This window comes from Rhinoderma darwinii, chromosome 8 (assembly GCF_050947455.1).
Source record: "Rhinoderma darwinii isolate aRhiDar2 chromosome 8, aRhiDar2.hap1, whole genome shotgun sequence".
In the NCBI taxonomy this organism is placed as follows: domain Eukaryota; kingdom Metazoa; phylum Chordata; class Amphibia; order Anura; family Rhinodermatidae; genus Rhinoderma; species Rhinoderma darwinii.
This window is the reverse complement of record NC_134694.1, coordinates 34,571,562-34,594,064: the sequence shown is the minus strand read 5'-3', so window position 1 is coordinate 34,594,064 and position 22,503 is coordinate 34,571,562. Positions and strand designations below refer to the sequence as shown.

The following is a 22,503-nucleotide window of genomic DNA, read 5'->3' as shown; positions in this document are numbered from 1 at the left end:
GATTACGGCAATACATATGTATAGTTTTTTTTTTTTACGATTTGCAGCGTTTGCACAATAAAATCACGTGTTTATGAAAAAAAAAATGGTCACCCTATTCTGAGAGCCATAACTTTTTTATTTTTCAGTCAAAAAAGCTGTGTAAGGGCTTGTTTTTTGCAGGATGGGTTGTAGTTTTTATTGGTACTATTTTGGGCTACATGCGACTTTTTATTGTATAATTTGGGAGGGATGGTGACCAAAAAAAAGTGATTCAGGCATTGTTTTTTTACTTATTTTTTTGGTGTGTTCACCGTGCAGGAAAAATAACATCATAGTTTTGGTCGTTCCGAACTCGGTGATAGCAAATACGTGTATTTTTTAACATGTTCATTTTTTTCCTATAATAAAAGACTTATTATAGGGGAAAAAAAAGCATTTTTTGTTTATGTAACTTATAACTTTTATAAAACATTTCTATTAACTTATTTATACTTTTCCCACTAGTGGACTACGAGACTTGCAGCTCTGATCGCTGCTATAATACATTACACTGCCTACGTAGTGTAATGTATTCTAACTGTCATTGTGACGTGACAATCACTCTGGGAGGAAGCCTATGTAGACGTGTACATGGCAGCCCGGAAGCCATTGTCTGGCGTCCGGTTACTATGGGTACCATCGCCACATCTAAGGGGTTAACTGCCGAAATCAGCAGCGATGAGCAGCTGATCGGCAACAGTGAATGCAGGGCAGACACCCTGCACAGTTAACCGCCGCTGGGGTGTAGCGCCGCGCAGCAGTTAACTGTCAAAGTATAGACGTAACTGCACGTCAAAGTGCGCGAAGTTACTGCTGATCTTGACGTGTAGTTACGTCAAGGTCTGGGAAGGGGTTAATAACTTCACTTGTTCACAAGCCACTTAGTCAACCAAGCCCAAATGAGACAACAAAATGTGAAAAAAGTGAAAGGGTCTGAAGGCTTTCTAAATGCACTCCCCATTATAGGACTTGTATTCTGCATTATTTAGCGGTGTTGTCTTCCCTCCCACAGGCTCGATCACTAATTCTCAGTTGTCTTTAATTCAGTGGGCGGAGCCTAATGGCTATCATGTCTTCTATACACTGCACACACAGAAAAGGACAATCCTGCTCTCCTATCTCTATAACATATATAGAAGCAGTAGCATAGAGATTATACAGCGGTAACGAGCAGTGTAGATGAGAATCCAGCACGGAGGTGAAACAGTAACACTTACCAGAAGCTGCAGTACGTTTCTGTGTCTTTTCTACTCTGCTTTCCACCCTCGCCTCTCCAGACTTGTATGGGCAGCATGTCTGTGCCTCCACTATTTCCCCGCTTCCTCCCTCCCAATAAACTTCTATTGACAGGCAGTGAAGAAACACACCTCACACTTCCTGAAGTCAGTCTCCTCTGCTCTGTAAGGCCCCAAGCACAACCGAGCCCATAATCACGGTCGGTAATTACGGAGACGGACGGCAGCAGAGTCGTCCGCATTTGCGGACCATGCTCCCATTCTAAAGGTTGGGAGCACGGTCTGTAAAATAAAAAAATAGGACACGTCCTACTACCTTTTTAGAGAAGGTGTCAGTCGATTATAGAAATGAATGGGACCGTAATTCCGGTCGAAATCTACGGTCGTGTGCATGGGGCCTAAATACGGACGGATTTTTGCTAGACAACAGTGGGTGGATAGCAGAATTCAGGAAGAGAGACACCTAGTGGTAGTAACTTCACACAGAATTTACATGGATAAAACAACTACATTTTAACAGTAAGTAAATGACAAAGTCGATCTACATCAGATATACGATTAGATTAATTGGATGCTAACTTTTGAGACAACCTATGCTAAACATTGGCGACTGTAGCAAAATGGCTGTAAGACATCAACCAATCACACAGGGCAGTTTGTTTTGTTTTAAAGTTTTTAGTGTGGCATGGTCCTGTAAATTATGTTCGTACCCTTTTGGGTTTACACTTAAAGAGGCTCTGTCACCAGATTTTGCAACCCCTATCTGCTATTGCAGCAGATAGGCGCTGCAATGTAGATTACAGTAACGTTTTTATTTTTAAAAAACGAGCATTTTTGGCCAAGTTATGACCATTTTTGTAGTTATGCAAATGAGGCTTGCAAAAGTACAACTGGGCGTGTTGAAAAGTAAAAGTACAACTGGGCGTGTATTATGTGCGTACATCGGGGCGTGTTTACTTCTTTTACTAGCTGGGCGCTCTGAAGAGAAGTAACATCCTCTTCTCTTCAGAACGCCCAGCTTCTGACAGTGCAGATCTGTGACGTCACTCACAGGTCCTGCATCGTGACGGCCACATCGGCACCAGAGGCTACAGTTGATTCTGCAGCAGCCTCGGCGTTAGCAGGTAAGTCGATCTTACCTGCAAACGCTGATGCTGCTGCAGAATCAACTGTAGCCTCTGGTGCCGATGTGGCCGTCACGATGCAGGACCTGTGAGTGACGTCACAGATCTGCACTGTCAGAAGCTGGGCGTTCTGAAGAGAAGAGGATGTTACTTCTCTTCAGAGCGCCCAGCTAGTAAAAGTATTAAAAACGCCCCGATGTACGCACATAATACACGCCCACTTGGACTTTTACTTTTAAACACACCCACTTGGACTTTTGCAAGCCTCATTTGCATAAATACGAAAATGGTCATAACTTGGCCAAAAATGCTCGTTTTTTAAAAATAAAACCGTTACTGTAATCTACATTGCAGCGCCTATCTGCTGCAATAGCAGATAGGGGTTGCAAAATCTGGTGACAGAGCCTCTTTAAACTCTTACCCAAATAAAAAGACAATTGTGTAGGCGATAGGAGGATACAAGGTACATTTTTTTTTGTGTTTTAGAAAAGATTTATTTAAATCGACAGTACTGGCTGATGTTAAATTGGCGGTTGATCAAGTGGATAACAGGAAAAATAAATTTTCACTTATTTTTATTCTCCTGTAATGTTATTAATATGTTCATTCTATAATTTGGGACCTAATTTCATTAGAAAATACAAGTTAGAATTTGAATTTGCTAGGAAATACATAGCATCACATAATGAAGCTGCACTGGAAAGCAATCTGATTCAATAGAGTTATGTGGAAATCATATTATACATAGATTAATATAGACCATTGTACCCGCAGGTATGACCGTAAAATAAGGCTGAGTAAGTGGTATCATCGTCACATATTTCTTGGCACAGAATACTTGTATGAAGTCCTCCTTCATTGTTGCATACAGTGATATTAATGGACCTTTACAGACCAAGATGAATAAATATAGATTTTTAACTGCAGGTGCATTGCCTGCTGAAGTTCTCTTTTTTCCATTTCATTTTCTTTCCTTCTTCGTTTTCAGCCAGGTACATCCACTAAATAGACAGTACACAAAAAGAGTTAAACCCCATGAGGCCGACTCAAATGCAGACAAGGGCAGGCGACAGCATCCACAGAGACCTGCACGGAAGGTAATTTGCTGTCATTTTAGCAGAACATCCAAAATAAAGTGCCTGCAGCTCCAATGCTTGAAGCAAGACACCTCTCTTCACAGTCCAGAGGTGTAAAATACACCATAAAGTACAGAAGTATGGCTTTCCAGCATCCAGGGTTACAGGACTACATGGTTCAGTTAAACAGTATAGAGTCTGGATCTTGATTGGCCATCTGAGCTATGTGCTTGAGAACGTCCTTCTTTGTTATAATGCCCAATAATCTCCTGGAAGGAAATAGAGGAAGACACATTAGTATAGGACACATACTACTCTCAAATTACAGTCAGCCACATGAATAAGCAGCGCGGTTTGTGATAAACTTTGCTGCCACAAAATAGGTTAAGTATGGGTTCACCTTATGAACAGCATTTTACAGTTTGTGCGGAATATATATATTTTTCACTTTTGTACTGATCCTGAGCTAGACACAGTTATACTCCAGAGCGGCATTCACAATTCTGCTGCTGTTGATCGACACATTCATAACAACTTAGTTGTATATCTCTAATGCAGTACTCTGTTTAACTGCATTCTTGGAGAGTAAATGATGTACATTAGATTGCGGTAAACCATCTGTTGTACAGCTATTCAATCCTACAATGCAAAATTACCTGAGAAAGTCATGTGAAGACACTGAACGAGCAGAGAAATCTCTGAGATTTAAGCTCAGTGGCCTGAATATTGGAGAGGAAAACTACAATGCACCTATACAGCAAGTGTTAGGTTAGGGTTTATCAGTTTCTTGGAAGGCATGGCGACAACCAACTTGGCTGCCATTACTATCTATCTATCCAATCTAAGATGACCGGCTTTGAAAAAAAAAAAACATGATCTCGTGATACTCAGACACATATAGTGTAGCGTCCACGGCTGCGGACAGTCGGGATTACGTATCCCGACGGCCGCAGCCATGGATCTATGAGCGCTGGCCCGCATCTCCTCCCTAGCAGTCGCCAGTGCTTACTTCCTCACCGTTCCTTTGTGTCCCGGCCTTAAAGGGCCAGCGGGCGCACATGAAAGTAATCATCTATTAGCCCATGGTCACCCTGGACTACAAGAAGGGCCCTGCCTCTTTACTCCTTGCCTGAGCATTGTTGTGTTTACCCCTGTTAGTCTTGCAAATGGTCCCTTAGTGTTATCCTGTTCCCAGTAGCTGCTACCTGTGCTATCTTTGTTCCTGTGCCTTAGAAAGTTGGAGTCGTGTTGTGCCCCAGGTCACGCTTGCTGTGTTACACCACGCCTGGTGTTTGCTGCCAAGGTCCCATCTGATCCTAGCCATTGCTACAGTCTGAACTGCTACAGGCACCCTTGTGCTTGGACTATATAAACATTGACTTGGTACGCTGTTTGGCCAGCCGCTATCCCGCTACGGCGTTACGGCCCAGTGGGTCCACATACCCACAGATCAGGACATATAGCATAGACATCTCGTGACCGTGTGTGGTCACCCATTGGTTGTGATGTGTCTTGCAGGCTGTCAAGGGTTTTGCTAGCCTGTCGCCACATTATATTGAATTTGCCTCATGAGAAATTGTAATCCTTAACCAAATTAAAGCAAAATAAAGGGTGAACACATCTGTATTAACACACACACACACACACACACACACACACACACACACACAAATTAAAGCTGAACTCATCACAAAGAGACATGAAAAGGATCAATGCAGATGACCGTGTCACTGGATGTGTTACATAAAATAATGATTCTGGTCAAGCCTCACCCATTATGTGTCACTAGGCACTGGCGCAGTCCAAGCTTGCGGAAAATGTCAACCACAATTTCCATTGGTGTCTGGTCAGTGATTGTGAAAGGACTAAGGTCCATAATACTGCGGAGCTTTAAGCTGGGTGGCGCTGTAGGCGGCTGCGGTGGAGTATGTTCTGTGAAGTAAATTCTGGATGAGCTCACTATGCCATCTTGTTTCTTCCTGGCACGCTCTGACGAAGAAATATAAAACAGAAAAGTCATTCATTACAATAACGACAGGTTTCTAAGAACAGGTAAACTTTTCTGATGAGCACATCTCCTTTGAAACGTTATTGCATGCTGAAGCTGAATTTATTTCTCTTGTATATAACAAGAACTGCAAATATATTGCGGAGTTCACATGGAACACGCTACCCTCATCCATTTCTTCCCCTTTCTTCTTTATAATGCAATGGGGGAACCCAGCCTAAACTTTTCCTGACCACATAGATGAAATGCTTTACTGTAATCTGGCGGTTATGTAGAAAAAGCCTGATAGGTTATTAAAATAGAAATATAATAAAAACCCAATACACTTACAATTCAAGTTCTCCAGCGGTCCACTAGCACTCAGTTAGAAATGTATTCCAATTATAGGTCATGACAGTCATGAAAAACAGATTGTCGTAATGGATTCAAACATTAGATCGGTGGACCAGTGCCAGTGGTTTTTATTATTATTCTGATCGCTAAACGGCTGTATTTATTTATACCTTATGGATATTAGTAAGGTTCATGTCAGGTGGCATTTTTTGTGGCCACATTAGAGCAAAACAATCATGCATGTTAATACACCCAGTTTTTTCTGTGGTTTTGTAAACAACCATAGTTGTGGTTTTTAACCCCTTAGTACCCGGGAATACATCCTTTACCCGGCACTCACTAAGGGGTTATATTCCGATGCATAAGTCTTTTTACGGCACATCAGATGGATGACAGACTGACTCCTGCTCGAACGGCCGTGTTCAGTTTCCTCAGGTCGCGGTCATTTAAACACTTAGATGCTGCAGCCTATAGCGATCGTGGCATCTAAGTGGTTTACAGTATGAGGCAAACTTGATTGTGGGCCACCAATGAGTTGCCATGGCAGCCAGGGGCCTAACAAAGGCCTCTTGTCCTGCCATGGCCATCTGCCTATTAGGCTCATAGCTTAATAGACTGCTTGTCAGTTTTACACTCACCGTATACCAACGCATTACATAAGCATTTAAAAGATTTAGTCCCACTAGGACTAAAAAAGATCATTCATTTCGAATAAAGTTAAATAAAAATAAAAAATAAACAATAAAGCCATCTTTTTTTCCCCATAAAAAGTGTTTTTACTTGGACTATGTATATATAAAAAAAAAAAAATATGACCCAAACAATAAAAAAGTCATTTAAACCACAATGTGAACAGCATAAGAAAAACACACAAAAAAAAACAAACCACAATTGCCGTTTTTTCCCCAAATTGTTTTTGAATAAAATGAATCAGCAAGTCCCATGTACCCCAAACGGTACCCATAAAAAAAAAATCTCATAAGGGTACCGCAAAAACAAGCCCACATTTGGCTATATAGATCGGTAAAAAGTAATAGCTCATGGAACGCGACGATCCAAAAGCAAATTCTTTAAAAAAAAAAAAAAAAGTGTTTATTAGGCAAAAAGTAGTAAAACATAAACACCTATACATATTTGGTATCGCTGCAATCATATCGACCCCTAGAATAAAGGTAACAGGTTATTTTTTGCACTTTAGATTTACACTGTTTGGCATAAATAAGGGCGGAATTGTTACTTTTTGCCACCCCCGCCCACAAAATGAAAGTTAATTCAATAAAAACTATATGTATGTACCTAAAAATGTTGCCATTGTAAAATACAACTCATTCCGCAAAAAAAAACCCCAAGCCTTCATACAGCTATGGAGACCAAAAAAAAAAAAAAAAAAAAAAAAAAAGAAGTGTATGGCTCTTTAAACGCAACAATGAAAAAAAATTACAAAATTGGGTGGTCATTAAATGCTAGAATAGGACTGACATTAAAAAGGGTTAAAGAAGCAGTTCTGAGATTTTCTTACAACGGATTCTTTGGAGAAACACATTGAGATACCAAAATAGTTCAAACAAAAATCACCCGCACAAGGAGAAGCTTTCATTGCATTTCCATTTTTCCTATTATAGACAATGAGGAAACGCTGCTCAATAAAGACCACAAAAAGGCAGGCTGGGCTTTTCAGAGAGTGCAGCGGGCCCTAACCAGGGTGGTTTTCAGAAACATTTGGTAAAGAAGTTTTTACAATCCCATTCACAACAATGTAACATCTGAGTGCCGTGGTCATTTACTGCAGTAGAAAGAATATGGGAACAGGATGCCCAATGTGCATATGGCTCTAATATCTGGAATACAATTCATTAAAAGGTTATTTTGTGTGAATAAAATGCTTCTGAATACAAGTGGTTGGCATTCAGTGATCACACTGCCCATTACATCTGCAGGGTGAATTGAAAACTTTGGCTATACAATCTGGCAGAGAAATGCAGAGTTCCTGGAACCGCGCAGGAGAACTTTCTGAACGGTGCGATATTGCATCCGAACACTCAGAATTAATTTCTAGTATAAAAATATCTTACCAATGGAGATGATCAAGTCTCTCCTCAAAACGAAACCCACAAGCCTCTGAGACTCTCGAGAAACCACTACAGGAAAGCCACTATATGTGGTTTCAGTAATTGCCGCCTCAATGTCAGCCACAGTCATGCTGTCTTGTGTGATGACGGTAAGCGTTGGGTCATTCCGTCGTGGTCGCATTACATCCATTGCAAGAGTTTTATGGCTAAACTCCTCTTTGGCCTCTAGAAAAGGGTAACCATTCAAGCGAATATGAGCATCGTAGATACTTTCTCTTCCCAAAGCATCTGCCACCCACTTGCTGGTCATGGCCGCGGCCATTAAAGGCACGATGTACTCCAATCCGCCAGTCAATTCAAACATGATGACTACAAGTGAGACGGTCATGCGAGTGGCTCCGCCTGGAAAATATAAAAAAGTTTTAACGCTTCATATTGGATCACAAAAAAATCCATTGATTTTAGTGAAAGTGAGGTTAGTCTAAAGTATTTGGGGAAACAGCCACTTATGCTGACTGTATATAAAGTCTGCAACATAAACCATATGCAGAGGTGGAAAAATGAAACCCACTACACTCCTAAAGCAGAATATTTCCCTTGAAAGAAAACGTAGTCATTATTATAGATGATTGATATAGGAGATGGACACATAAATAAGATGCCCAGTATACATACAGTGATCTCATTCTGCGGCATAGTGTCTCGTAAACCGTCTGCAAACAACTTTAGATCAACAGGCTGGTCTAGTACAATGCCAAGCAACTAATGTACTTACCTAGACAAGCAGCGGCCCCTACCATGGCATAAAGACCTGGAGTAATGCAGTCTGCCCCCTGGCTACACCATCCCTTGAAGATAGGCCAGTCATGGTGATAGAATGCCAGCTGTTCCATACACACTCCCATAAGTCTTCCCATTATTGCACCTACAGCCATGCTTGGTATAAAAAGTCCAGAAGGTACCTACACGCAAATACAGTAAAGTCAAGTAAGCTTTGTCCAAAAGGTTCATCAACACTTTACACACAGCAGCAGGTTTGCTACAGAGCCATGAAAAGTATTTACTCCCTTCAGACTTTTTCATATTTAACGGTGGGGAAAAAAAAACAAAAAAAAAAACCTATGTAAGGCCTCATTCACACCTGTATACATTGGCTCCTTGTTTTGTACGTGTGGCGTAAGTGAAGAATACGGAGCAAATGTTATTCTATTTAGCGGTTTATATAATTTGCCCGAATGGAAACAAGGAATTGTATTTTTTTACAATACAGCTTCTAGGTATCATGTATACATAGAAGCAGTATCGTTCTCTATGAGCCAATTCAGTCAGTTCAGCTAAACTGACGGCTCAGCTGAGAGTGGGTTGTGTGTGTCTCGGACACACGGGTTGCACCTAATATCAATTACATCTAAGTTGATGAACTTTAATGTGATCGACATTCGCTGGATTCTGTGTATCAGAGACACACAGAACTCGCTCCCAGTTCAGCTGAACTGTCTGAATCGGCTCAGAACGATACAGCTTCTATGTATACAGGATACATAGAAGCTTTATTGTAAAAAGTAAAAATTAATTTAAAAAAAGTCAATTCAAAAAATACTTAAAAAGGGGTTTTCCGAGTTATTTTAAAAATTAGCCACGGTAGGAGGGAGAGATGAAGAAAAACAAACTCACAGATCCCTGTCCTTCCAGCACTGCTGCTTCCGTTCCTCCCCACCAGTGTATTGACATAGCTCCAGCGATGACATGCTCGTATACCCACATTATCGCTGCAGCCAATCACTTGTCTCAGTGGGTATACGGCACACGATCACGGTGGCCAGTGCTTGGCTGCAGCGATCACACGGGTATACGGGCACGTCACCGCTGCAGCTAGGTGAATAAACAGCAGCACAGAGGAACGAAGCAATGGCACAGGAAGGACAGGGATATGTGGGGTAAGTAATGGCTCTTTTTCTTTTTCATCCCTCCTACATTAGCCAATTTTTTTTTAAAAATAACTCGGAAAACCCCTTTAGCATCACCAAAAAAACATTAAAAAACAAAAAAAATAAAAAAGGATCCTATGGCCTTTAAGTTACGTTTTATGAATTTTACTGTGGACTAAGACTATGCGCAGTCATTGCAATTATAAAAAAACAAAAACCATCAAATAATGATATGCACGACTATTTCACCTGTTAGTGTTATTGTTGCACAGAGAGCGATACAATTAAGCTGGTGGCTCGCCATGTCATTTCTCATGATAAAATCTTGGCATATGAAGATGTGATCATACTGTGAAACAGAGCCAAACAAACAAAAACTAACCGCACACATCATCCACAGACAATAAATGGAGGCAAACACCATCCGCTATCTTACCTTCATGCCAAACGTGAAGATGGTGATAACCGCTTTAAAGATCAAAGCTAAGGACAGATGCCACAATGCCGTGTAGACGCCACTTTTGGCTGAACGATCTGGCAGGTTGCCCACATTTGTGCTGTTGAAATCGTTATTGTAGTCACAAAGTTTGGATGAATCCAGCAATCCACAGTCATTGAAAAGCTCCGATATCAGTTCACTAGAGCTCGTTCGAGTGTACTCATTAGGAAACGCTATAACGGCAGTGATGGCTGTCACAACGAGTACCTCCACCACAGGATAGCGACCCAGCTTAGTAGTCTTTCTTCTGCGGCACCAAGCAATATTCCCTCGAATGAAGAGAGCCCCCCATAAGCCTCCAAATATTCCCAGAAGAATAAACGGGATGAGCTCTAGTAGATGCCACGGAGTGTGAAACTCAACATAAAAGAGGACTAATCGGCTATTTCCAAAAGGGTTAATGGAACGTAATGTAAAAGCTGCTACTAATGCAGCGAAGAACGACCTCCACAGAGTCTTCAGTGGGAAGTAATAACTCACCTGGAAGACAAAAGAATAGCAGAGGGGTCATCCTTGAGCACGCGACTCCGTATCCGGACACCTATCTGAGAGCTCATCACACTGAAACTTTATAGTGAAGATGAAAGGGGCTAAACATGTACAGTAGAGTCACAGAACACTCACTAAGGATGAAGGGGCCAATACATGTGAAGGGAACGGGACAAATACAATATAAAGAGACACTCCAGCAGCAGTTACAGTCGGGAGCTATTTTCCAGAAACGGCTGCACAGAGCATTAATACAGATTAGATTATTTTTTTTCAGAAGTAGCAGGTAGATTGATGATTTTCAGTGCACAATGTGCAGCAGAGTAGAGAACAATACATGTTTAACAAAGTGCCACGCGCGCACAGTGAAAAAAACAAACCAAAAAAAACCCAACCAACACAGATTTATTTGCACGCTCTCCAATTTTGGTGTATTTTTTTGCCCCCCTAATCCAAAGCCAGAATTGATCATAAAGCGAGCAGGCACATAGAGGACAGACAGATTTGTTGGATCCCATCCTGAACAAAAAATATAAATAAAAAGACCCACATTAAAAAAACAAAACTCCACTGTTTAAAGTCAGTCTCATGATTTATCCTAAGGCATGCCCCTGTATAGGAAAGAGTTGTTGAATACGCTTTCCGATACAGTTGAAGAAAGGGCATGCCAGACCTACACATCAAATGTAGAGTGAACGGAGCCTTAAAAGGAACCGGTCACCAGCATTTCACCTATTAAACCAGCAATACCTGGTGGTAGAGGGTGAGAAATCATTTCTATATAACCTATAATTATCTTAGTCGGCTTTGTAGCTTTAGTATTCAGTTTTTTAGTGTTGCCACACCGTATGCAAATGAGCATAAGAGTCAAATCTTCATTCCTCAAGTCTTTCCGAGTTAACCCCGCCTCCTTACTTTTGATTGACAGCATTCAGGGTGGCCCAGTTTTCGGTGGTGGACGAACATAAGTAGAGGAACGAATGAGACTGCCGGATTATTATCATAAAAGGCGCAAAATGTTTGCAGACCGTTATTTACAGTAGGAGGAGTAGTTTAGGAGAGGGGATAACGGCAATTTACTTTTATAGCAGCGGCCAGCGACAAGTTGCAGAATTTGGTGCCGAAAATTTGTATAAAAACCCCCGTTAAACGCAGGTGATTCCGCAGGTAAAACCCGCTCTTAATATTGCGGTTTTTAGGTGTGTTTTTTTTTTCAAACTAGTCAGATACAATTCGCAAGGGGAAACGAAAGATAAATTGACATGCTGCAGATTTTAAAATACGCAACGCAAATCTATTCACACGCAGAAAAAAAAATGAAATGTGTAGATGACATTTTGTGAAATCTCATTTACTTTGCAGGTGCTGTATTACGCTGCGGATATGCTGCACGAAAATACGTCGCATTTGGCCCAATTGTGAGCATAGGCCATTAAGGGGTAGTCTGTGTGTTTGGACCCTTGTCTGTGCTAATGTGTCAGATACTGCAGCACAGACCTCTTCACGTGAATAACTAAGACTGAGCTGCAGTACCAGCCAGAACCTCGTGGACAAGAGCAGCACTGTGTCACGCAATGAAGTGAGGTGCGGTACCTCTGTGCCTTCTGTCTGCTGATCAATGTGGGATCCAGGTCAGGGTCGGTACCTCCCAGGTTTATACACTCTATGACTAGAGACGGACTATACGGTTCCTCAATTGGATTACGGACATGAAGTCAGGAAAAGTGTCTGCCTCTTTATCACTGCTTTAATTCACATGGAAACATATTTTTGGATTATATTAGCAGCTCTTACTAGAAACTGCACTTTTATAACCGGTCAATTTAAGATGTATACATAAAAGGAAAATTGCTATTACTCCGTTACTGCAATATGTTAAAAGTGCAGAAGGAACGGGAGACCATTTATTAAAAGAAAAGTATGAATGTATAGTTACCTCCTCCAGGCTGAAAAGGACTCCTCCAATGGGGGCGCCAAAAGCCACAGACACTCCGGCGGCAGCTGCTGCAGACAGCACCTAATATTGAAGAACACAGAGTCACGCCTAGTTCATGAACGCCATTGTCCTACTAACTCGCTACGGTAGGTTTATTTCCCCCAGGAGAATAGATGATGTTCATCCAATAAAAGCTAAACGTAGAGCTACAAAACTACCTTCACGTCACCTCTGATCCCTCGTCCTCCATCTTCCAGTCTTTTCTGCTTCCACCTACACAATGGTTCAGACAGACCCTCATTAACTGATTCTGCAATGTGCTGCAGACGTTACTTTGCTAGTTCTCTTAGAGTTAATACTGTCTGAGGGTTACAGCCTAGCTTTAGGCCCCATGCACACGAACGTGCTTTTGCGGCCTCAATTCCCCCGAAAATCCACGGGAGAATTGCGGTCCCATTCATTCCTATGGGCCAATGCACACGACCATGGTTTCCACAGACCGTGCATGGCCCAGGAGCCTGGACCGCAGAAAGAACGGACATGCCTTATTACGGCCGTGTTCTGCGGTCCAGGCTCAAAATAATGGACACGGCCATGTGCACGGCCTGCGATTTGCAGGCAGCTCGCGGGTGACACTCCGTGGCCGGTCGACCCGAAAATCACGGCCGTGCACATGGCTACGGTCGTGTGCATGAGGCCTTACAGTTATATGGAAATATTACATTCACATCAAAAACATTTTCTCAACACAGTTAAAGAAATATTATAATTGTATGAAGCACAAATACAGTAAACCAGAGTAGACAAGACCATACAGTAACCACATGGGTCCGTACAGTAATATATACAAGTCTGGGTATTCCCTGTCAAGTTAAACCAGGTGTCGCTTGAATGTTTTTTTTGCATTTCAAAGTGTCCTTCTTTGTAGACCTGCGAGTCCTACACTAATGCTTTACAGTTTTAATTTGTCAGACGCTGTAATATGCAAATACTTGAATAAAAATATTTGATAAAAAGAAAAAAAGGTGACCAGGAAGCAGTTCACACGTCCTGTGCAGGGAACAGACTAGAACATGACACATTGCTAAAAATGCACAACTACGGTTTATTTGGTCATTTTAGAGGGGTTGAATGAGCTAAGAAAAAAAATAGTTAACATTTCTTGTATATTGGCTGTGTGAAAGTGATTAGAATATGTTTAAAAGATAACATTTTGCATGGACTCCATCTTGTATGGTAGGCGTCCATTTTGGATCGTTGGAATCCATCTTTTGGCCTGAAGGAGCCATCTTGAGATTAATAAGTAAAAAGTAAATGTCAGCAGATGTCCTGAAGCAATTCTATGTTATGTGTTCTTGAATTGAATGTTTTTATTACTCTTGTAAGGAGCAGATCAAATAGCCTTGGCCAAATGGACAATGACATAGTTTACCATGAGGGAAGGGGATTCAGCCCTGAAAGAAGCGCTCTGTTTAATTAATTTAAACTTATCTACAGTCCATTCTCTAGTGAAATAAGAAGTAGAGACAAATTAACTTGTGTATCTGAAATGTGTGTCTTCCCATGGGACAAGGTTCAGGCCACCTGGGGCTTGGAGGGTGAAGAATTATTATAATGCATTGAAATATTCTCATTGGCTGAATCAGAGTCATTATCATATTGTAGATGATTGGCTGAAACCAAAGCCTACACCTTTCCTGTCATTATACTTATATACTTGGTTGGATCAATAAACCGCAGAGAAGGATTTTGAGCATACAAGCATGGTCTCTTGTGTCATCTTTTCTCTCAGATATATATATCTATCACCTATGATTTGGAAACTGGATAAATCACTGGAGGGCGGGTATCGGTTGACATACCCATTACAAATTTCAGTCGAATATATTTTGGCCCATGATTGCGTTAACAGGCTGTGTTTGGTATTGCCGCTTTTTTCTAATTCTATACAACCCTTTCACGTATTTATTAGTATTGCCAGAAATTTTCTAATCTACTTGCATAAGGCAGGGGCATGTGCCCTGGGTGCAACTAAGAGGGAAGGTGGGGGGGTACCAGGGCCGCACCGTCCAGGACGGTGGCCTGCTGCCTCTCTGAGGGGGCGACGGCGTCACTGAAACCAGCCGCCGCCACCCCCTCCTGCCCTATAGGAGATGAATGGCCAGGTACGTTCCGTGCCCGGCCATTTAGCGCTTTTCAACGACTCAAGCGGCGCAATTACTTCTTTGCACCGCTTGCGTCGTTGAAAGGCGCTAATTGACGCCCTGTCATCGTGCCACTCGTGTCTATGAAAGGCGCCGATTAGCAGGGCAGACAATCACTTGCCCTGTCAATCAGCACCTTTCAACGACGCTAGCGGCGCAATGACGTCGTTCAACCCCAGCAGACCTGCTCAGAAGAGAGCAGGTCCGCATTGCCACCAGGCGGCACGGGAACTGGATTAATGTGAATATGTAACGTTTTTTGTATCCTAATAAAAATGTGAGTGACGTTATCTACAGGGGGGGGGGGCTCTATCTACAGGGGTCGGCTATATACTGGGGTGGGATATATGTGGAGAACTATAGGGGGAGCTATATGCGAGGCACTATGTACAGGGGTGGGCTATATATGGAGCACTACAGGGGGAACTATATGCGAGCCACTATATACAGGGGTGGGCTATATGCGGAGCATTATTTATAGGGGGAGATATGTAGGGCACTATCTAAAGAGGGGGCTACATGCGGGGCACTATTTTCAGAGGGAGCTATATGTGGGGCACTATATACAGGGGGAGTCTATATGTAGGGCACTATCTGCAGTGGGCTCTATGGGGGCACCATCTACAGGGGGCAACATGTGTGTGGGACACAGTGTATGGTGCTATTATAATTAGAGGTGCAGTGTATGCCACTATTATATTTAGGGGCACAGTGCCTGGCACCATGAGAACTTTATCTTCGTTTATAGGTGCAGAAATGTTTGAAAAGTTAGAAGCTGAAGACATCCGAGTTGCAAACTGCAGAAATGAGCTGTGGCCGGGAGAAGTCATCATGAACTCTGACACTTTTTATAACATACGTTAAACGGATCCCCTTCCCACATTACTACGTGCATGTATGTGGTGGCGACTGACAGCCAAGCTTCCACTGCAAAAGCCTGATCAGAGAAACCTGATCCCGGGCCTTTTAACACCTAAATGCCAGGATCACAGAACACAGGTTTATTTCCTACTGATCTCTTAAATTTTTAGCCGAGGTGGCGGGACTGAACAAGCCATGTGTCTAATTGCAGACAGGGTGGAGGCTCCTGCTGCAGCCCTTTATATTAAGCCCCATGCACACGATGCGTATTAGGTGTGTATTTGCTGCTCAGATTTTCCTGTGGCAAATCCGCAGCGCAATACAGTACCAGCAAAGTAAATGAGACTCCAAGTAATCTCATCTACATGTTGCAGAATTCTTCCACATTCATTTGCGGTGCAGATTTTGAAATTTGGAGCATGTCAATTTAGCTTGCGCTTTCTTCACAGAATTGAATCTGCTAAATTAATAGTAACACAAGAAAAAAAATCTGCACCTAAAAATCACAATATTAGGCCAGATTCACACGAGCGTGTCACTTTTAAGTGCGTAAAAACGCAGCGTTTTTCATGCGTTGCAGTTCCATGTGCGATCAGTTTTTGATCTTCTTGTTGGTGCACATTTTTACTTTTTTCTCTGCATTTCTTTAGAAACTGGCGCGTGAATCACAGACAGCACACGGAAGACGTCCGTGTGAAGTCCGTGATTTTCACGCACCCATTGACTTCAATGGGTGCGTGGTGCGCATAAACGCACCAAAGTAGGACATGCAGTGAGTTTCACATGTCTGAACAGCGCCATTGAATTGCATAGGTCCGTTGTTTTAAAGAGGCTCTGTCAACATTATAAGTGCCCTATCTCCTACATAAGGAGATGGGCGCTATAATGTAGGTGACAGCAGTGCTTTTTATTTAGAAAAAAGATTATTTTTACCACATTATTAGCGATTTTAGCTTTATGCTAATTACTTTCTTAATGCCCAACTGGGCGTCTTTTTACTTTAGACCAAGTGGGCGTTGTACAGAGGAGTGTATGACGCTGACCAATCAGCGTCATACACTTCTCTCCATTCATTTACTCAGCGCATAGGGATCCTGCTAGATCAGTATGTGCTGTCTTATACCGACACATTAACAATACTGAAGTGTTTAGACAGTGAATAGACATTCCTTTCAGCCAGGACGCGATGTCTATTCACAATCCAGACACTTCGGTAACGTTTCTGTGGTACTTAGGTTACAGCGAGATTACGCTTGCTCTGCTGTAAGTACGACAGAAACGTTACCGAAGTGTCGGGATTGTGAATAGACATCGCGTTCTGACTGGAAAGAATGTCTATTCACGGTCTAAACACTTCAGTATTGTTAATGTGTAAGTATAAGACAGCACATAGTGATCTAGCAGGATCCCTATGCGCTGAGTAAATGAATGGAGAGACGTGCATGACGCTGATTGGTCACTGATTGGTCAGCGTCATACACTCCTCTGTTCAACGCCCACTTGGTCAATAATAAAAACACGCCAAGTTGGGCATTTAGAAAGTAAATTAGCATAAAGCTAAAATCGCTAACGTCGTGATAAAAATAGTTATTCTAAATAAAAAGCACTGCTGTCACCTACATTATAGTGCTCATCTCCTTATGTAGGAGATAGGGCACTTATAATTTGGTGACAGAGCCTCTTTAACAGCCGTCACACGGACATATTCAACGTTCGTGTGAATAAGGATTTTACCTGCGGTTTGGATGCAGATTTTCTACATCAAATTCCACAACGTGTGCATATAACCAGACACAGGAAAGTGAGGAGAAGGAGAGGAAAATGGCTGATCTTCTGGGACACAGAGAAGTGGACTTTATATATTTCTCAGTATTGATTGCAATATAAGATAAATTAGGATCAAAAGGAAAAGAGGAGATTGAGCCCTGTCCACACTCAGTTTTTTGGCGCCAATTTAGAAACCGCGTCTGAATCAGCGCCAAAAAACTGCCGAAATCGGCCATTGATTTCAATAGGAGGCAGAGGCGTTTTTCCCGGGCAAATGTTAGCTGCTCACGAGGAGAAAAAAAAAAGCGGCATTTCTTTTTTGCCACAGTTCCGCCTCCGACCTCCCATTGAAATCAATTGAAAGCAAAAAAAAAATGCTTGCATTAGCTTCAATGGCCGCGGGCGAAAAACTGTAGGAATTCTGAGGCAGATCTCTTATGGCTGCAAAAAAAACCTGTGTGCACAGGGCCTAAAGGAGGAATTGCTGTGATATTTATTTTTTGTGAATTTTCTTTATTTAGTGTTCTTTTATTAAAGGCAAAGTTTCAAGTCAAAACAAGTTAGTTATTAAACAATCTCTAGTCACATCGCTTGTAGACTGATCAGAGAGGAAATGCAAATCCCCCATATCACGGATACAGGAAACATTTTGAGCCTGATCTCTGACAAAAGGACTATAAGGGTATGTTCACATGGCTTATTTTGGATCATAAAATGCAAGTATTAGGCTTCTTTCACATCTGTGTCAGGGCTCCGTTTATGGGTTCCGTCAGACCTTTCCGTCAGGGGAACGCATGAACTGAATCCAAACTGAAACCATAGTTATCCGTATGCATCACCATTGATTTCAATGGTGACGGATCCGGTGCAAGTGGTTTCCATTTGTCACCGTTGTGTAAGGCCTCCGTTGTTGTGACAGAATACCGTAGTCGACTGCGCTATTCATTCCGTCAAAACAACAGAATCCTTGCACAAAAGGAGACAAACGGAGACCACTTTTTAATGTGTGGCCCATTTACCCTGCCGCGTTTGAGACCCCTGGACTAGAGATAAAACAAAATTAACAGGACATGAAATTTAATTAGGGGTATTGAATGTGGCGTAGTGTGATAATACAAACTTGTTAAGAAAAGTCCTAAAACTTCCAACTAAATCCAACAAATCAGTATAAACAGTTTCATTGATTATGGGGACGGATGCTTTCTATTAGACATGAATCTCTAATACGGTTACTAGTAACTGGAGGAATATGTCACCAACAGCACCATTAATAAAAGAGCATAAAGACTACTATTAACATATATCCTTACCTCTCTTCTCTTGGCTTCATTTTTACGGTACTTGGTGAAAAGATGGCACAAAATATTACCACAACAGCATGCCACATGAATTAAGGGTCCTTCCTTTCCTAAACTAAGACCAGAAGAAACAGCCAGTACCAAAGTCATAGTCTTGATAATCAGCGTCCACTTTCCCAGGTAGCCACGAATAATAAATCCGCTGAGTATAGTTTTAATCTTAAGGAAAAAAACATTAAACAGGTCAGAATGGATGAATAAATGATGCTCAATGAAGCAGTCATCTACATAATGGTGCACAGATTAGATGGTTTTTAGAACACTTTTTAAACAAATGATGCAAACACATTGAGCCTTGTTCTGAGAGTCATTTGCTTACACCCCCACGTAGGGCTGGGCAATTAGGACCTAAATCAAAATCACGATTATAGAATGATTATTTAGGCCACACCCATAATGCCCCATAGCGGTCCTCCAAACCGTATGATTCCCCCAAAACTGCCCTCCCCACAGTAGAATGACCCCATAGCTTCCTCCTTTACATAGTATAATGCCCCCATAACTGACTTCCTCGCAGTATAATGCCCCTATAGCTGCCCTCACATAGTATAATTCCCCCTTAACTGCCCCCATAACTGCACCATACACAGTATAAAGTCCCCAATAGCTGCCCTCACACTGTATAATGCCTTCACAGCTGCCCCGATAATGCCTGATAAAAATAATGATATACATACTTACCTATGCTCCCCCGGACTGTGCATTGGGGGAGAAGGGCCTTAGTAAGAGTGGTGACCAAGAGCCCAATGAGCTCCAAAGATCCTGTGAATGAATTGAACTTTTTGGCCTCAATTCTAAGGGTCATGTCTGGAGGAAACCAGGCACTGCTCATCACCTGTCCAATACCATCCCTACACAGAAGCATGGTGGTGGCAGCATCATGCTGTGGGGACTATTTTCTGCGGCTGGGACAGGGAGACTGGTCAGGGTGGAGGGAAAGATGAATGGAGCAAAGTACAGAGATATTCTTAATGAAAACTTGATCCAGAGTGCTCTGGACTTTAGACTGGGCCGAAGGTTAATCTTCCAACAAGACATAGACCCTAAGTACACAGCCAAGACAATACAGGAGTGACTTAGGGACAACTCTGTGAATGTCCTTGAGAGGCTCAGCCAGAGCCCTGACTTGAACCAAACTGAACACAGTAAATGCTTTAGAACAGGTTGTTTCTAATAACAACCCAGGAGAATTGTGAATGCAGCTCTGGGACTGCAAGGGTACGTTTACTGCAGCTGGAACTGGGGTTTTAGCCATCGGCGCAAAACCTGCAGGACTCTGCTAAAAAGCTGAAGAGGAATTTCACGACCCAAGGCATACCTCCAAATCAACAAAAGAATGGATTCACCAGAAGAAGATCAAAGTTTTGGAATGGCCCAGACCTGAATCCCATTGAAAATCTGTGGGGTGACCTGAAGAGGGATGTAAACAGGAGATGCCCTCGCAATCTAACAGATTTGGCGCCCTTTTGCAAGGAAGAGTGGGCAACAATTGCCAAGTCAAGATGTGCCATGCTGATAGACCTCTACCTAAAATGACGGAATGCGGTCATAAAGTCAAAGGCTAATACAACAAAGTATTAGTTTAAGGGTGTGCATATTTATGCAACCACATTATTTTTGTTCTTTATTTTTCCACCCTAAAAGATTTGTTACTTTTTCAATACAATTGTGCAGATTATGGGTCACATTAAAAAGGTGGAAAAAGTTCTGACATGATTCATCATGGACTGATTTTGTAACATGACATATCTATATCATTTGCATGTCATTTTCACAAGTCTATAAAGTGCTGCATAGTAGATTTAAAAAAAATTGGTATATAAGAAAAGGAAGAATAAAACCAGATAATTGTGTGATCCTAATCATATCATACAATGAAAGCCAAATAACTTCTTACCTCAGGGATACCAGAGCCACAGGCATATGGGGCAAAGTTGCGAACCAACAAGACCGCAAGGAGAGAGAAAAGAAGAGCCCATAGAACATACATGATGTAATCCAATATGTAAGGAAAAGCCCCCTGCCAATAACAAGGAAAGTTATGAGACAAAGACATATATAAAAGAAACATATTAAAAATAATAATAAATCAATAAATACTTTATGGTCACATATCCTCCTACACGTGTTTTAGAATAAGACTATAGGTGGAGACAGGAAAGCTAATCCTTTCCATACAAACATAGTACTGCCTAAGCTGCCTTGGATGAAGGGGCTACATGCATTTAGCTTTCGCACTTTGTATAGGATTTATAAGTGTTGCTTAACCCCTTATTGTTGCGGCCACTTTTGACCTTCCCGATAGCCTTATTTTTCAAATCTGACATATCTCAATTTATGTGGTAATATCTTCGGAATGCTGTTAGCTATCCAAGGAATTCTGAGACTGTTTTCTCGTGACACATTGGACTTTGTGTTACTGGTAAGATTTGGTCGATACATTCATTATGTAGTCGATTATGAAAAACACCAAAATTTTGCAAAAAATTTGCATCATCAATTTAAATGTATACGATTGTAAGACAGATAGTAATACCACACAAAATAGTTGCTACGTAACATACCCCATATGTCTACTTTAGATTGGCATCGTATATGAAAAAATGTTTATTTTTCCCCACCAGGCGACGGGGTACAACTGGGCGACGGTCCCTACACTCAATAGGTGCACGACAGACAAACAGACAAGGGTACAAAGAAGCCAGGGAAATGGGGAACCATGTCGCTTTTGAAAGGCCCCCAAGGTACAAGTACAGTAGAAACACCCCAAAAGTGACTCAATTTTGGAAACTACACCCCTTGAGGAATTCATCTAGAAGTGTAGTGAGCATTTTGATCCCACAGGCGTTTCATAGTTTATTAGAATTGGGCAGTGAAAATTAAAATGTAATTTTTTTTTCCAGTACGACGTAGCTTTAGCTCCAAAATTTTCATTTTCTCAACAAATAAAAGAAGAAAAAGGTCCCAACATTTGTAAAGCAACTTCTCTGGAGTACAGCAATACTCCGTATGTGGTCATAAACTGCTGTTTGGGCACACTGCAGGGCTCAGAAGGGAAGGAGCGCCATTTGGCTTTTGGAGTGCAGATTTTGCTGGATTGGTTTCTGGGCGTTGTGTCGCAATTGCAAAGCCCCTGTGGGATAAAAAAAAAAAACAGTGGAAACACCCCAGAAGTGACCTCATTTTGGAAACTACACCCCTCTATGGGTGTCGTGAGCATGTTAACCCTGCATGTGTTTTCTAGAAATGTGTACAATTGATGTTGCAGAGTGAAAATGCCAATTTTTCCATACATATGCCAATATGTGGTGCCCAGCTTGTGCCACCATAACCAGACAGCTCTCTAATTATTATGCTGTGTTTCCCAGTTTTAGAAACACCCTACATGTGGCCCTAATATTTTGCCTGGACAATCGACAAGGCTCAGGAGTCAAAGCGTACCATGCGAAATTGAGGCCTAATTTGGCAATTTACACAGTATTGGTTCAAAATTGCAGAGGCTCTGATGTGAAATAATACAAGAAACCCCTGAAAAGTGACCTCATTTTGGAAACTACACCCCACAAGGCATTTATTAAGGGGTGTACTGAGCATT

The 22,503-nt window shown here is 41.8% G+C and overlaps 1 protein-coding gene across 1 annotated transcript in view; it reads right to left on the bottom strand.

The window, feature by feature from the left end:
• Nucleotides 1-2,796: 2,796 nt before the first annotated feature.
• LOC142659443 (H(+)/Cl(-) exchange transporter 5) overlaps nt 2,797-22,503 on the bottom strand; it is a 58,410-nt gene continuing 38,703 nt past the window's right edge. Inside the window, exons 7-14 of the mRNA XM_075835585.1 lie at nt 20,806-20,928; nt 18,861-19,067; nt 12,719-12,799; nt 10,231-10,773; nt 8,642-8,828; nt 7,870-8,268; nt 5,229-5,445; nt 2,797-3,725 (exon numbers count right to left, since the gene is read on the bottom strand). Of these exons, the coding sequence (XP_075691700.1) occupies nt 3,635-3,725; nt 5,229-5,445; nt 7,870-8,268; nt 8,642-8,828; nt 10,231-10,773; nt 12,719-12,799; nt 18,861-19,067; nt 20,806-20,928 (1,848 nt within the window). The 3' untranslated portion in view covers nt 2,797-3,634. The remainder of the gene's footprint in view (nt 3,726-5,228; nt 5,446-7,869; nt 8,269-8,641; nt 8,829-10,230; nt 10,774-12,718; nt 12,800-18,860; nt 19,068-20,805; nt 20,929-22,503) is intronic.